Source organism: Microcebus murinus, chromosome 12 (genome assembly GCF_040939455.1).
Source record: "Microcebus murinus isolate Inina chromosome 12, M.murinus_Inina_mat1.0, whole genome shotgun sequence".
NCBI classification, from domain to species: Eukaryota; Metazoa; Chordata; class Mammalia; order Primates; family Cheirogaleidae; genus Microcebus; species Microcebus murinus.
The window spans coordinates 13,382,086-13,394,991 of NC_134115.1; the positions used below are offsets into that span (position 1 = coordinate 13,382,086).

At 37.9% G+C, this 12,906-nt stretch overlaps 1 protein-coding gene across 2 annotated transcripts in view; it reads left to right on the plus strand.

The window, feature by feature from the left end:
* HABP4 (hyaluronan binding protein 4) overlaps nucleotides 1–12,906 on the plus strand; it is a 33,574-nt gene that overhangs the window by 15,882 nt on the left and 4,786 nt on the right. For both annotated transcript variants that reach the window (XM_012787249.2, XM_012787248.2), the window contains 2 exons: nucleotides 776–859; nucleotides 11,193–11,364. In XM_012787249.2, the coding sequence (XP_012642703.1) occupies nucleotides 776–859; nucleotides 11,193–11,364 (256 nt within the window). The remainder of the gene's footprint in view (nucleotides 1–775; nucleotides 860–11,192; nucleotides 11,365–12,906) is intronic.

The following is a 12,906-nucleotide window of genomic DNA, read 5'->3' on the forward strand; positions in this document are numbered from 1 at the left end:
GCATGTTTGTATTTTTAATAGATGTTTTAGCCAGGCGTGGTGGCTCACGCCTGTAATCCTAGCTCTCTGGGAGGCTAAGGCGGGCGGATTGTTTGAGCTCAGGAGTTCGAAACCAACCTGAGCAATAGCGAGACCCCATCTCTACTATAAAAATAGAAAGAAATTAATTGGCCAACTAATATATATAGGAAAAAATAAATTAGCCGGGCATGGTGGTGCATGCCTGTAGTCCCAGCTACTCGGGAGGCTGAGGCAGGAGGATCGCTTGAGCCCAGGAGTTTGAGGTTGCTGTGAGCTAGGCTGACGCCACGGCACTCACTCTAGCCTGGGCAACAAAGCGAGACTCTGCCTCAAAAAAAAAAAAAAAAAAAAATAGATGTTTTAACACTTATAATTTAAGACTTTTTGTGGCTCTTTTTAATACTTGTACTTCTCTAGGATAATAAGTTTTGAATACTTTTTCAGATCATTTAAAATCTGTTCCTAGTTTTAGATCATTTATGAAAACATCTATGTCTCAAAGAACTGTCCACATTTTGGGGCATAATTTATATGGATAAGCAGTTCAGACCATTTTCTCATTTTCATTTTGGTGTAGGTCCCTGTACGTGTGTGTAATTCCTGAAGAGCATGTTCTTGGGAAGGACATTAAAACGTGCTTTCTCAAACATCCTAATATGTTTAAGATGTTTTATTTTACTTTGATAATATATGTTAACAGAGGCATTGATGTGAAGATACTTGTATGACTAGAGAGGTTCTTTCTGTTTTTCAGTGACATGGAGCAGACTGCACCCATGGAGGAGTCCACAGCGATGGAGGAGTCACTGGGCACCCTGGAAGAGGAATCTTCAGCCAAGTAGGGGGTTTCATTCATTTTCCCCTTTGGTTTGTTGGTCTTTTTCTTAATGATTTCCAAGAGCTCTTCACAGAGTAGAAATTTCAGTCCCTTGTCATATCGCAGAGGGCTGATCTTCTTAATGTATTTGACTAATGATCAGACCTATAATTCAAGTAATCTAATGCTGATTATTAACTGTAGTTAATGGATTAAATTGAAGTACACTGTCCTCTGCCCAGACCCTCTTTTCCACCAGCAGCTTGCTAAACTCCTTTACTCCTCACTCTCACCTGACCTCCAGACTCTTATCCCTTTATTCTCTCTCAGTCCAGCCTCCCTCTTTTCTTCAAGTAGCATAGGTCCCTGGTCCATTTCTAACACCCTTGCCACGTTCTTAAATACCCTTGCCCCTTCAACCCTTGCCCTTTGGATTCTTGTACTTTGCTAGCAAACCACTTCCTGGATGACTCCCATCTGCTTTCTTTCTGCATGTACCCATTGCTGAGCGAGGCCAGTTGGAACCCCAGTAAATTGTTTCCTTTTTTTTTGTTTGTTTTTTACGTTCCTTTCTATTGCACTGGTGTATCCAGTAAATTCTTGATCTCCAATATTCTGAAATGGGCCCTTAGCATCCCTCAGCAGGTCCTGTTTCTTGGATTCACTGTTTTTCCCACCTCCTACAATGACTATTGAATCCTTCTTGTCTCCTCCAAACCCTGACACTGCCACCAATTTATCCCTCCTCCATCTTCCCCACACCCAAACCTCTTCTTTCATTTCCAGATACAACTTTGCCTCCTAAGCCACAGAGAAATTAGGACCATCAGGTGGGAACTTCATTTGCCCACCCCGAAAGGTGCAAACCTGCCTACACCTGCACCCAGGTGTAGACCTGCATGCCTCTTGGTCTCCTTCCCTTATGGTAAAATGGAAGCGCCATCTCTCCTCCCTCTCAGCGCTTAGATCCTCTCTCCTTCTGACTTCATAGAAACCTCACACTATCAGTTAGCTTTGCTCATTTTTGGAATATTCAGTATATTCATCTCCTCCCTCCAACTCTGGTCTTCTGATCAACATTTTAAATTTAAATCATTTATTTTAAATATCTTCTCCTCCCAACCCCACATCCTCTTTTAGCTACCTTTTTCAGAGTTGTGCGTATTTCTTCATTTCCACTCCTCTCACTTACTCCTCGCTTCACCCCAGGTCTGGTTTCTGTCCTCATTGCCCTCCTAAAACAGTCACCACGTCTCCAGATCCAATAGATCTGCGACTTGACCTCTCAGAAGCATTTGACTTCATTGATTTCTTCTTGAACGCACTCTCCCATTAGTTTCTGTGATGATTAGTCTCTTCTGGTTTTTCTTCAGCCTCTTAGCATTTTCTTTGCAGGCACATCTTTGTCTTTCTGGTCTCTTAAAATGTGAAGTTCTTCAGGGCTCTCCCTCTTTATCCAGCATCTCTTTATAGGAGCGAATGCACCTGTGTGACTTAAATTGTCATTTACACACCAACTCCAGAATATACATCTCTGGCTCCAATCGCATGGGCCCCATCTGCCTACTGGACACCTACTCTTGGACATGGCAAATGCTCCCCATGCTCGGCATGTCCAGGACTGAGCTGATTCCTTTCCCCACAAACCTCTAGACCTCGCTAGGTACCTCCATCCTGTGCAGCAGCATCACCGTTCATCCCACTGCACAAACCAGAAACTCAGGAGTCGTCCTTGGAACTTCCTTCTTCATGGTCCCTTCCTCCCTGAAATCCACCCTTCCCTCTGCTCTGGGGATTTGTGCTCCTAAAATATCCACCTTCTTCACTCACCAGTATAGTCTAAGCTGTTGTCCTCTGGAGTGTTGCTGTAGCTACCAACAGAGCTCCGTGTATTCTCACCTATGCCAAAACGGCTTTCACACTGGAATTCTGATTGTCATGTCCCCACCCCTTGCTTAAGACCCTCTAGTGGCTTCCTGTCCTTTTTCTGTCCCTTGTCCTGACCTGCATGGTCCTGCATGGTCTGGCCCCTGCAGAACCTTCAAATGTGGACACTCCTGTGCCTTGTTTCATGTTCTCCAACATACCTCTCTCCTGCCCCTGCTGTACAGCTTTCACGAGTGTTGCTTCCCTGTTTCTCTGTACTTCTTCCCCAACCCCCCTTCACCCCTCACCTATCTAACGCTGACTCATCCAAAAGGTAGGGTGTCTAGTGGTTAAGAACACAGAAGAAGAGCTAGTGTGCTGAGTTCAAATTCCAGCTCTGCCACTTACTAGTGGGGCAAGTTATTTCTCTTCTTTAGTGGCTCAGTTTTCTTCATTTGTAAAGTAGAAATACTAAGGTCCCTACATCTTAGCGTGTGTTGTAAGGATTGGGGGTATGCGTGTGACTTAGAGTGGTTCCTGGCATATATTTAATAGTTAGTGCTATGTCAGTATCTGCTATTACTACTTATTGCAAGAGCGAAAGGCCATGGTGATAATTGTGAAAGCTGTTAATTTAGTCTTCAAAACAACTGGCTGGGTGTGGTAGCTCACACCTATAATCCTAGTGCTTTGGGAGGGCAAGGGGGCAGGATTGCTTGAGCCCAGGAGTTCAAGACCAGCCCGGGCAACATAGCGAGACACCTGTCTTTACAAAAAAATAAGAAAAATTAGCCAGGAGTGGTGGTGTGCACCTGTGGTCCCAGCTACTCAGGAGGCTGAGGCAGGAGGATCACTTGAGCCTGGGAGTTTGAGGTTGCTGTGAGCTAGGCTGATGCCAATATAGTTTAGCCAGGGCAACAGAGTGAGACTCTGTCTCAAAAAAAAAAAAAAAGAATAAATCTAACATTTATAGAACATTTACTGTGTGGCAAGAATTGCTTTAAATTCTTTCATGTCTTAATGAATTCAACTCTTTACTACTGAGTATGTAAGGAAAGGATACTGTTGTCATTCTCACACTGAGACATAGAGGTTCAATAACTTCACTAAGATGCCCTAGCTATTAAGTGCAAAGCCAGAATTCAAACGAGGTACTATGCACAGACATTCTTGTTCCTAACTGTAGTGACTGGTAGGAATGGCAAAAGTGCCATTTAGACTACACTGCTTGTAAGAACCAAAAAGGAGAGATGCTGGTTCTGTAAGCCCGATGAAGAGCTGTCGCGATCACTGAGAATTTCCCTATTTAGGAGTATGATGGCAACTCCCTCCCTTCCTGAAAAATAAGAAATACTTTATTATAAGAAAATGTTGAAGAAGCAGTGATACAAAATATCTGTAATGGTTTGCTTATGTATGTATGTATGTATGAATGAATGAATGAATGAATGAATGAATGAATGAATGAATGAATGACAGGGTCTTGCTCCGTCGCGGGGGCTAGAGTGCAGTGGTGTCATCATAGCTCACTGCAACCTCAAACTCCCGAGCTTAAGTGATCCTCCTGCCTCAGCCTTCTGAGTAGCTGGGACAACAAATGTGTGTGTGTGTCATCATGCCCGGCTGATTTGCAATGAATTATGTTTTATTGTAATTTGTTTCCAAGTACATTTGCTTTAACAATGAAGATTTTCTTAAATGTTAGGTTAAGTTCACTTGCCCCAGTCAAGTATCTGGTTAGTAAAGCTTTATTTCTAGAACCCACTTTCTTTGATATGCTCTTTCATATATTCAGGTGAAAAGGCATTGCCTGATGGAACTGTGGACATTCGAATCCATGTTTTGTTTGTTCCTCTGTGCGTACCATGACATCTGCCACCGAAGCATGTTTCTCTTCTCTCCTAGTCCCTAAATCTCAAGGAGCACAGAGGTTGAGTGTGGGCTTTGGAGATGTGATGACTGAGTTTGCAACTTGGCCCTTCCGTTTAGTTGCTCGCTGTGTGACCTCTCTGTACCTCGATTTTCTTACCTGTAAGATGGGAGGTATTATATCTAACTCATGGGATCAGTTGTCATAAGATAATTAACACAGAGCATTTAGAATAGCGTCTGGGACACAGCAAGCACACAGTACATGTTAGCGGTTATCCTGTTTATTTCTAAATAAAGGGAACTGTGGTTAAAGCAGTTTGATTTATAATTTCACCTGTTTAGAAACAAATATATAACTGCCAAATTTACATGCAGCATTATTCAATATTACCATAGACTTGACAACCTTATTTCCATAAGCAGTTTTGATAGAAAATTCTTTGCCAAGGTTTTTGATAATAAATAAACCAAGGGTGGTGAAGGTCTTTGAATTACTCAACAAGGGGGCTATTAAACTTAAAGTGATAACAGTTATCATGCTGTTATAGCTGTTAGAAATATACTTGCATGAGTCCTTCCTGGAATCAAAGGATGTATCTCTTCCTGCCAAATACTCAGTCTTTCCTAAAACTGCCAGCAAAACTTCATCCAGTGCCAATTCAAGTGGGAAATGGAATGTGTATCGCAGGATTGTCATAACTCATGTTTTTGGTAGTAACGTTTGGTCAGTAGGGAATAAGGTTAAGGAGCCTTCCTTGGTGATTTTGTACTGCTCTCAACAGCTAATAAAGAAGGCGGCATAAGGGGCATCTGTGCCTATATTCTTGCATGAGGTGCATTCCAGTAAACAGTATCAGGCTGATACTGTTCAAGGAGCATTATCACTTGTAACTAATCTGAATTTTTTGATGTCTATATATCATTTCAAGGTTGCATTTCTTATATACCTTGTACTTTTTTGATCTGGTTCTTTGTTTAGATATAATGTCTTTAAAACACGCAAGTAAACAAAAAAACCTGTCAATGACAAGCACCTCTTTTGTGGTCTTAACATAAAATCTGTTCCTTTTTGGAATTTATTAACTTTTATGAGATTGTGTTAGTTACGAATGAATCATCAAATCCATAACTTGCAGTTCTGTTGATTTCTTAATTCTCTCACAAGAGGCTAAGGAATCTTTATGAATCCTTAATATTTCTTTAATTTTAGCTCTGGGTTAAAAAATTATATTGCGGAAAAACATATAAAATAAGAACAGTGTAAGGAACCTCCAGCTTAAACTGTTATCAAATCATGGCCATTTTTGTTTCATGTATCTCTACCAGCATCCTCCTCCCACACGATATCATTAATCATTCTTAAATGTTTCACAATGTTACATCTAAAAGACCATTTTTAAAGTAACATAGGTGGAAAAAGACACCTGCACTCGAATGTTTATAGCAGCACAGTTCACAATTGCAAAGCTATGGAAACAACCCAAGTGCCCATCAATTCATGAGTGGATTAGTAAAATGTGGTATATGTATACCATGGAGTACTACTCAGCTTTAAGAAACAACGGTGATATAGCACCTCTTGTATATTCCTGGATAGAGCTGGAACCCATTCTACTAAGTGAAGTATCTCAAAAATGGAAAAACCAGCACCACATGTACTCACCAGCAAATTGGTATTAACGGATCAACACCTAAGTGGACATATAGGAGTAACATATATCGGGTGTCGGGAGGGTGGGAGGGGGGAGGAGGGGATGGGTTTATACAACTACAGCGAGTAAGATGTGTAACGTTTGGGGGATGGTCATGCTTGAAGCTCTTACTCAAGGGGGGAGGGGGATAGGGGCAATATAAGTAACCTTAACACTTGTACTCCCATAATACAATAAAAAAAAATAATAATAAAAATAAATAAATAAAAATAAAAAAGTAACATAGGTAGAATACCATTACTCCATTAAAAAACTTTAACAATTCCTTAATATCATTAATACCTAGGCAGTTTGTCAGTTTCCCTAATTGTCTCAGAATTTTTTTAAAAAAAACAACTTACTCGTTTAAAACAGTATTGAAATGTACATCTCAATTAATTAGGTCTTTTCTTTTAAAACAGCTTGAGATATCATTCACATCGATAGATGGTACATATTTAGTGTGTACAGTTTTACAAGCTTTGATATACGTATACCCTTGTGAAACCATTACCACAATCAAAATCACGAGCATATCCATCACCACACAGAGTTTCCTTGTGTGTCTTTGTAGTCCCTCTCTCTTGTCCCATTTCCCTCAGGCAACCAGTGACCCACTTTCTGTCCCTACAATTAGTTTGCAGTTGCTGTAATTTTATATAAATGAAATCATACAGCTTGTGCTCTTTTTGGTCTCTGTTCTTTTGCTGAGCATCTTACTGTGAGATTCATCCATGTTGTTGCATGTATCCGTGGTTCGTTCCTTTTCATTGCTGAGCAGTGTTCCCTGTACAGGTGGACCATAGTTTCTCCATTTACCTGTTGGTGGTCATTGGGTTATTTCCAGTTTTTGCTATAAAGCTGCTACAAACATTTTTGTATACAATGTTTATATGGATATATGCTTTCATTTCTCCTGAGTAAACATCTAAGAGTGCAATGGTTGGACTATATGATATGTCTATGTTTAATTTTGTAAGAAACTGTCAAATTCTATTCTAAAGTGGTTGTACCATTATTATTTTTTCACCAGCAGTAAATGAGAGTTTATTTCTTCTGCATCCTTGCTAATACTTGGTATGGTCGTTTTTTATAATTTTTAGTCATAATAATAGGTGCATATCTCTTTGTGGTTTTAATATTCATTTCCTTGATTACTCATGATCTTGAGCATCTTTTCATGTGGTATTTGCCATCTGTGTATCTTCTTTAGTAAAGCTACTTTAATAAAGAACCACGACTGCTAGATTCATGATTGTTTCTAGAGCATTTTAGTGGACAGAGCTGGGGAATAGATACACACATAACATAAATATTATAAAATATGAGTTTATTCAATATTTTCAAGACAAATTTAAGATACAGAATTTTTAACTAGATGTTCTTAAAATTATTTCTCCTTTTCTTGCATACTGAAAATCAGTTCTCAGTGAGATTACACTATTAATCATTTGCTACACATATAATGGTCACAAATAACATTACCTACGCTACCTTCAGTGATATGACGACTAAAAAGTTATGTAGCAGGAGATGAGTAATCAAATTTATATTTTAAAGTCAGTTGAAATCGTTTCTCTTGATTGTTTATATCACCAGTTTCCATAAACATTTAGGAAAAATGAATGTTTTACTTTCAAATTTTAGAGACTGAATTAAAAAAATCTGTTTTATAATTATGTAAAATGGTTATATGTTTCTAAAGTTCAGTCTGAAAAATAGTATTTTCAAGTAGCTTTTATCCTTGTTCTTTCTTGATTATATTCCAATTTTTAAAAAATGTATGATGTGAATATATCTTTGTGTGCCTCCCCATTTCTTGGGTGAATGGTAACAACCTATACACCTCACTTTGCTCTTTTCTCACTCTGTCTGGAAGGTGCTCCACAGTGGTGTATAAAGAAACTGTTCATTCCTTTTATAGCTGCTTATAAATCCATGTGTGCTTATAATATTTCTACCGAATTCCTCTTTAGATGGATTTGGATTTCCAGCATTTTGTTATTACAATGTCTTTTCTTAGTATCTTTTCATATTTTTGTCAGCATATGTTTAAGATCTATGCTTAAAGCTTGGTATTTTTCCAGCATTTTATTATGAAAAATTTCAAACAGCAAAGTTTAAAGAGTTTAAACATCTATACCCACCATCTAAACTCTGCCATTTATATTTTACCATGTTTGTTTTATCACATATCTATCCATTATTAATTTATCATGTTTTTTATTACATTTCATAATAAATTATAAACATCTATACACTTCACTTCTGCCAAATAGTTCGACATCATTAAATAGAACTCAGTATTTATTTACAGTTTTCTTCTGATATAAAATGTATATACTGTGAAATGTACAAATCTTCAGTGTATATTCAGTGTTTTGACAAATTCCTGTGGAATCCAAACTCCTGTCAATATGTAGGACATTACCAGTCACCCAGAAAGTTCCTTCACATTCATTCAGAGGCAACCTCTGCTTTGATGTTTTTTTATATCAGCTTGATATTGTAAAGTGACTACAAATGTGTCTATTTTGGATGCACTGTGATTAGGTATGTCTCCTGATTTTACTTATATTTTCCGTGACATTAACCTATATGTTTCTAGAACCTTAAATTACATTAGCCCTTCAGTGAAGGTATAGATTTGATCCTGTCCCCACTCCCTTCCTACTGTTTTATTTCTTTTAAATAACTTTATTGAGCTATAATTCTCATAATGTGCAGCTCAGACATTTAAAATATACAGGTCAGTGGTTTTTGGTGTATATTACATTATTAATTTTTTTAAATTATAAAAATGTAACTAACATGAAAGTTGCCATTATCACCATTTAAAAATATATAATTTAGTGGCATCAATTATATTCACATTGTGTATAACTGCCACCACTATCCATTGCCGAAAATTTTTATCATCCCAAACAGGATTCTGTATCCATTAAACACTAACTCTGCATTGCCCCCTTCTCTCAGTCCCTGGTAACCTCTATTCAACTTTGTTTTTATGAATTTGCATATTCTGGGTACCTCATAGAAGCAGAATCATTCAATATTTATCCTTTTGTACCTGGCTTATTTCACTTAGCATAATGTTTTCAGGTTCATCCATGTGGTAGCAAGTGTCAGTACTTCCTTTTTTGCATATTATTTTTTGTAGTGATAAAAATACATATTAATATATTTACAGTTGTAATCCTTTTAAAGTGTACAATTCAGTGGCATTTAGTACGTTCACAGTGTTATGCGACCATCACCATTATCTAGTTCCAGAACATTTTCCTCATCCCAAAAGGAAACTTCATACCGATTAACAGTCACTTCCCATTCTCCCTCCCCCAGCCTCTGGCCACTACCGATCTGGTTTCGGTCTCTATGAATTTGCCTCTTCTGAATATTTCATATAAATGGAATCATACATAATTCTTTTTTGCCTGGCTTATTTCATTTGGCATTATGTTTCCAAGGTTTGCTCATGTTGTAATGTATATTAGTACTTTGTTTCTTTGTATTGCCAGATATTCTAAAAAATTTACCATATATCGTTTATCCATTCATTAGATGATGGACATTAGGTTGCTTCCACTTTTTGGCTGTTATGAATAATGCTGCAAGATGAACATTCACGTAGAAGTTTTCATGTGGACGTATGTTTTCATTTCTCTTAGATATATCCCCAGGAGTGAAACTGCTGGATTATAGGCTAACTCTGTGTTTACATTTTTGAGGAACTGCCAGGCTTTTTCAAAGTGTTCATACCATTTTATTAATACATTCCCACCAACAATGTATGTGTGTTTCAATTTGTCCACATCCTCCCCAGCACTTGTTAAATGTCTTGTTGATGCTAGCCATCCTAGTGAATATGGAGTCGTCCAACTCATTGTGGGTTTGATTTATGTTTTTTTGATGGTTAATGATGTTGCACATCTTATTGACTATTTGTATATCTTCCTTGGAAAAGAAGATCCTTGCCAATTTTTAGTTGGGTTATTTGTCCCTACTAATACGTAAGTCCTTTATGTATCCTAGATACAAGTCCTTAATCAGTTATATAATTTGTAAATATTTTCTCAGTTTTTATGAGTTATATTTGCACTTTTTCATGGTATTCTTTGCAGCACAGAAGTTCTGGATGATGGATGTCCAATTTATCTACTTTTTCTTTGGCTGTGCTTTTGGTGTCATATGGAAGAAACCATTGCATAATCCAAGGTCATGAAGGTTTATGCCTGTTTTTGGCTAAGAATTTTATACCTTCAGCTCTTATATTTATGGTGTGAGGTAGGGGTTTAACTTCATTCTTTTGCATGTAGATATCCAGTTGTCCCAGCACCATTTGTTGAGAATACTTTTCATTCTCCATTGAGTTATCTTTGGCACCCTGGTTGAAAAAAAGTCAGTTGACCAAATGTGAGGATTTATTTTTGTACTCTGAATTCTATTCTGTTGATCTATGTGTCTATCTTCTGTTTTTTGTTTTTATTTTAACTCACTAATTTAAAGAGAATATTTACAAAAGTATGATCTGTGACACACTGTTTTAAAACTTCTCTTCATGGTTTCCTATATTTTATTTCAATAGCATCTCTCATTTTCTTCCACAAGTATCTCATTTTTTCTTCAATGCCATTTGGAAGGGAGTGCCAGTGGGGAAGAGTAATGTTAATGTTGTGGGGATAGTGAGGTTCCCATTTTTCAAACACTTCTGTGAACACAGATAGGAATTATCTTCAGTTGGCAATGATAGCATAAAATGGAAATAAAATATGGAAGGTTATGATTTGAAGATTTTCTTACCTTATTTACATTTACGATGTAGTACCATAAAAGTATGTTAAACTAATAGTTATAACTTTTTATTTGATAAAGTAGACGTTTCAGTCCCATCAAAAATTATTCTTATTGATTATACATCTTTACAGAGTTCCTGAGTTGGAGGTAGAAGAAGAAAATCAAGTTCAAGAGATGACCTTAGATGAGTGGAAAAATCTTCAAGAACAGACCAGACCAAAGCCTGAGTTTAACATCCGGAAACCAGAATCTGCTGTTCCTTCCAAAGCAGTGGTGATTCACAAGTCAAAATACAGAGATGATGTAAGCATTACATTTTGTATCTAGAGGTAATCTTTACTTTTACCTTATTGGAAATGAAATGGACTTTTCCACTTCTGCTTTGAAAATGGAACATTAATAGCTGGCATTCTTGTTTCTAATCATAGATGATATATGCCTAATTTTACTGTATCTTGACTGTTTACAAGAAGAGGAATTGAAACTTGATGTATTGACACTGAAGTACAAAGCAGTTAGAGTTGACAGTGCATTTTCTGCTGACCCTGGAACTGTGCTGGGACTGTACAAGTACTGCATGTTAATTGTATTTCATTTTTGTCTCTTAAGTGAGAGGTATAGAATGATGCCATTTCAGAGAATAGCTATTCTGTATTTTCCTTATTAGATTATGCTAAGAGCATTTCATTGGGAGTAGTTGATCATATTAGCACATTAACTGCCATGTGAGTTGTATTTAACTCCTGCTACTTTTGAGCCCCGGGCCTCGTGAAGCATATGTAGATGCAGTTGGTTCATGAAAATCTTACTTGTTCTTATGGTTACAATTAATATCGACAATTTAATTGCATATAACTCACAGAAAACAATTAAAGAATTTTTTTTCATTAAATTAGAAAAGATAATTTTGTTTTCAAAGTTTTTCTTCTATTTTCGTAATAAAACACTGTAGCCCCAAGGAAAAAAATTTTTTTTTCTAGTGTGGCAGTCAACGTGTTAAACTATGGTTGGGGTTCTGTGCTCTGTGATGCCTTTCCTGTTATTTCCGCAGCTTTGCGCCCTCTGCCTAACTGCAGGAATGGCAGGAGACAGCCCCTGAGCTGCCTGGCAGCAGGGTGAGGCACTGCTGCAAGAGCTGCCACGCCCTGGGGCTTGCTCGGGTCCTCTGTGTTGTGAGGGCCTCCTTTTTCATGGTGTACGTTCAGCTCTTTATCAGATGCCTCCGTTTTGAAGGAAGATGTTTCAGTGAAAATATCTACCAGCATATATTGCTAATTGTCATCTAATTAGCATCTCTGTTTACGTTATTGAACGTAAGGGTACACTGACGCGTACATACCCTGATTATGGAATGTAGAAGTCGCATCATTCAGTCGCAGCTTGATGCCACCGTGTGTGGCTGTGGTGATGAGCACACTCTCCTCTGCTGGATGTTATTTGCTGATTTCCAATTTGAAGCTCAGGAATTTCATACCATGTAGATCCGCCTGTGCTCCCATTTACACTTTGGTTACTAGTATTCTCTGTGTGGGTGCTTTGCTGAGAGGATCATTTATGATCCCCTACCACCCAGATCAGTCCAAGCTCCTGGAGGCCTTACTGGCAAATTTTGAGCTGCTCCACCAGAAATGGCTTTTTGCAGACATAGGAGGCCAGAGCCTTATTCCGTCGGAAATCTCTGTTAGATTGTTTTACAAGTCCATTAGCTAGCTGGGTCCTTTGTTCTTTTTTGTTCTGGGCTTTGTAAATAAAGCTTTCTTGAAAACAAATGTGCTGTCAGAATGTGAAATATGCAGCTGACATGTTAGGTAAAAATAGAAGCTGCTCTTCCTTAATCCACATCAG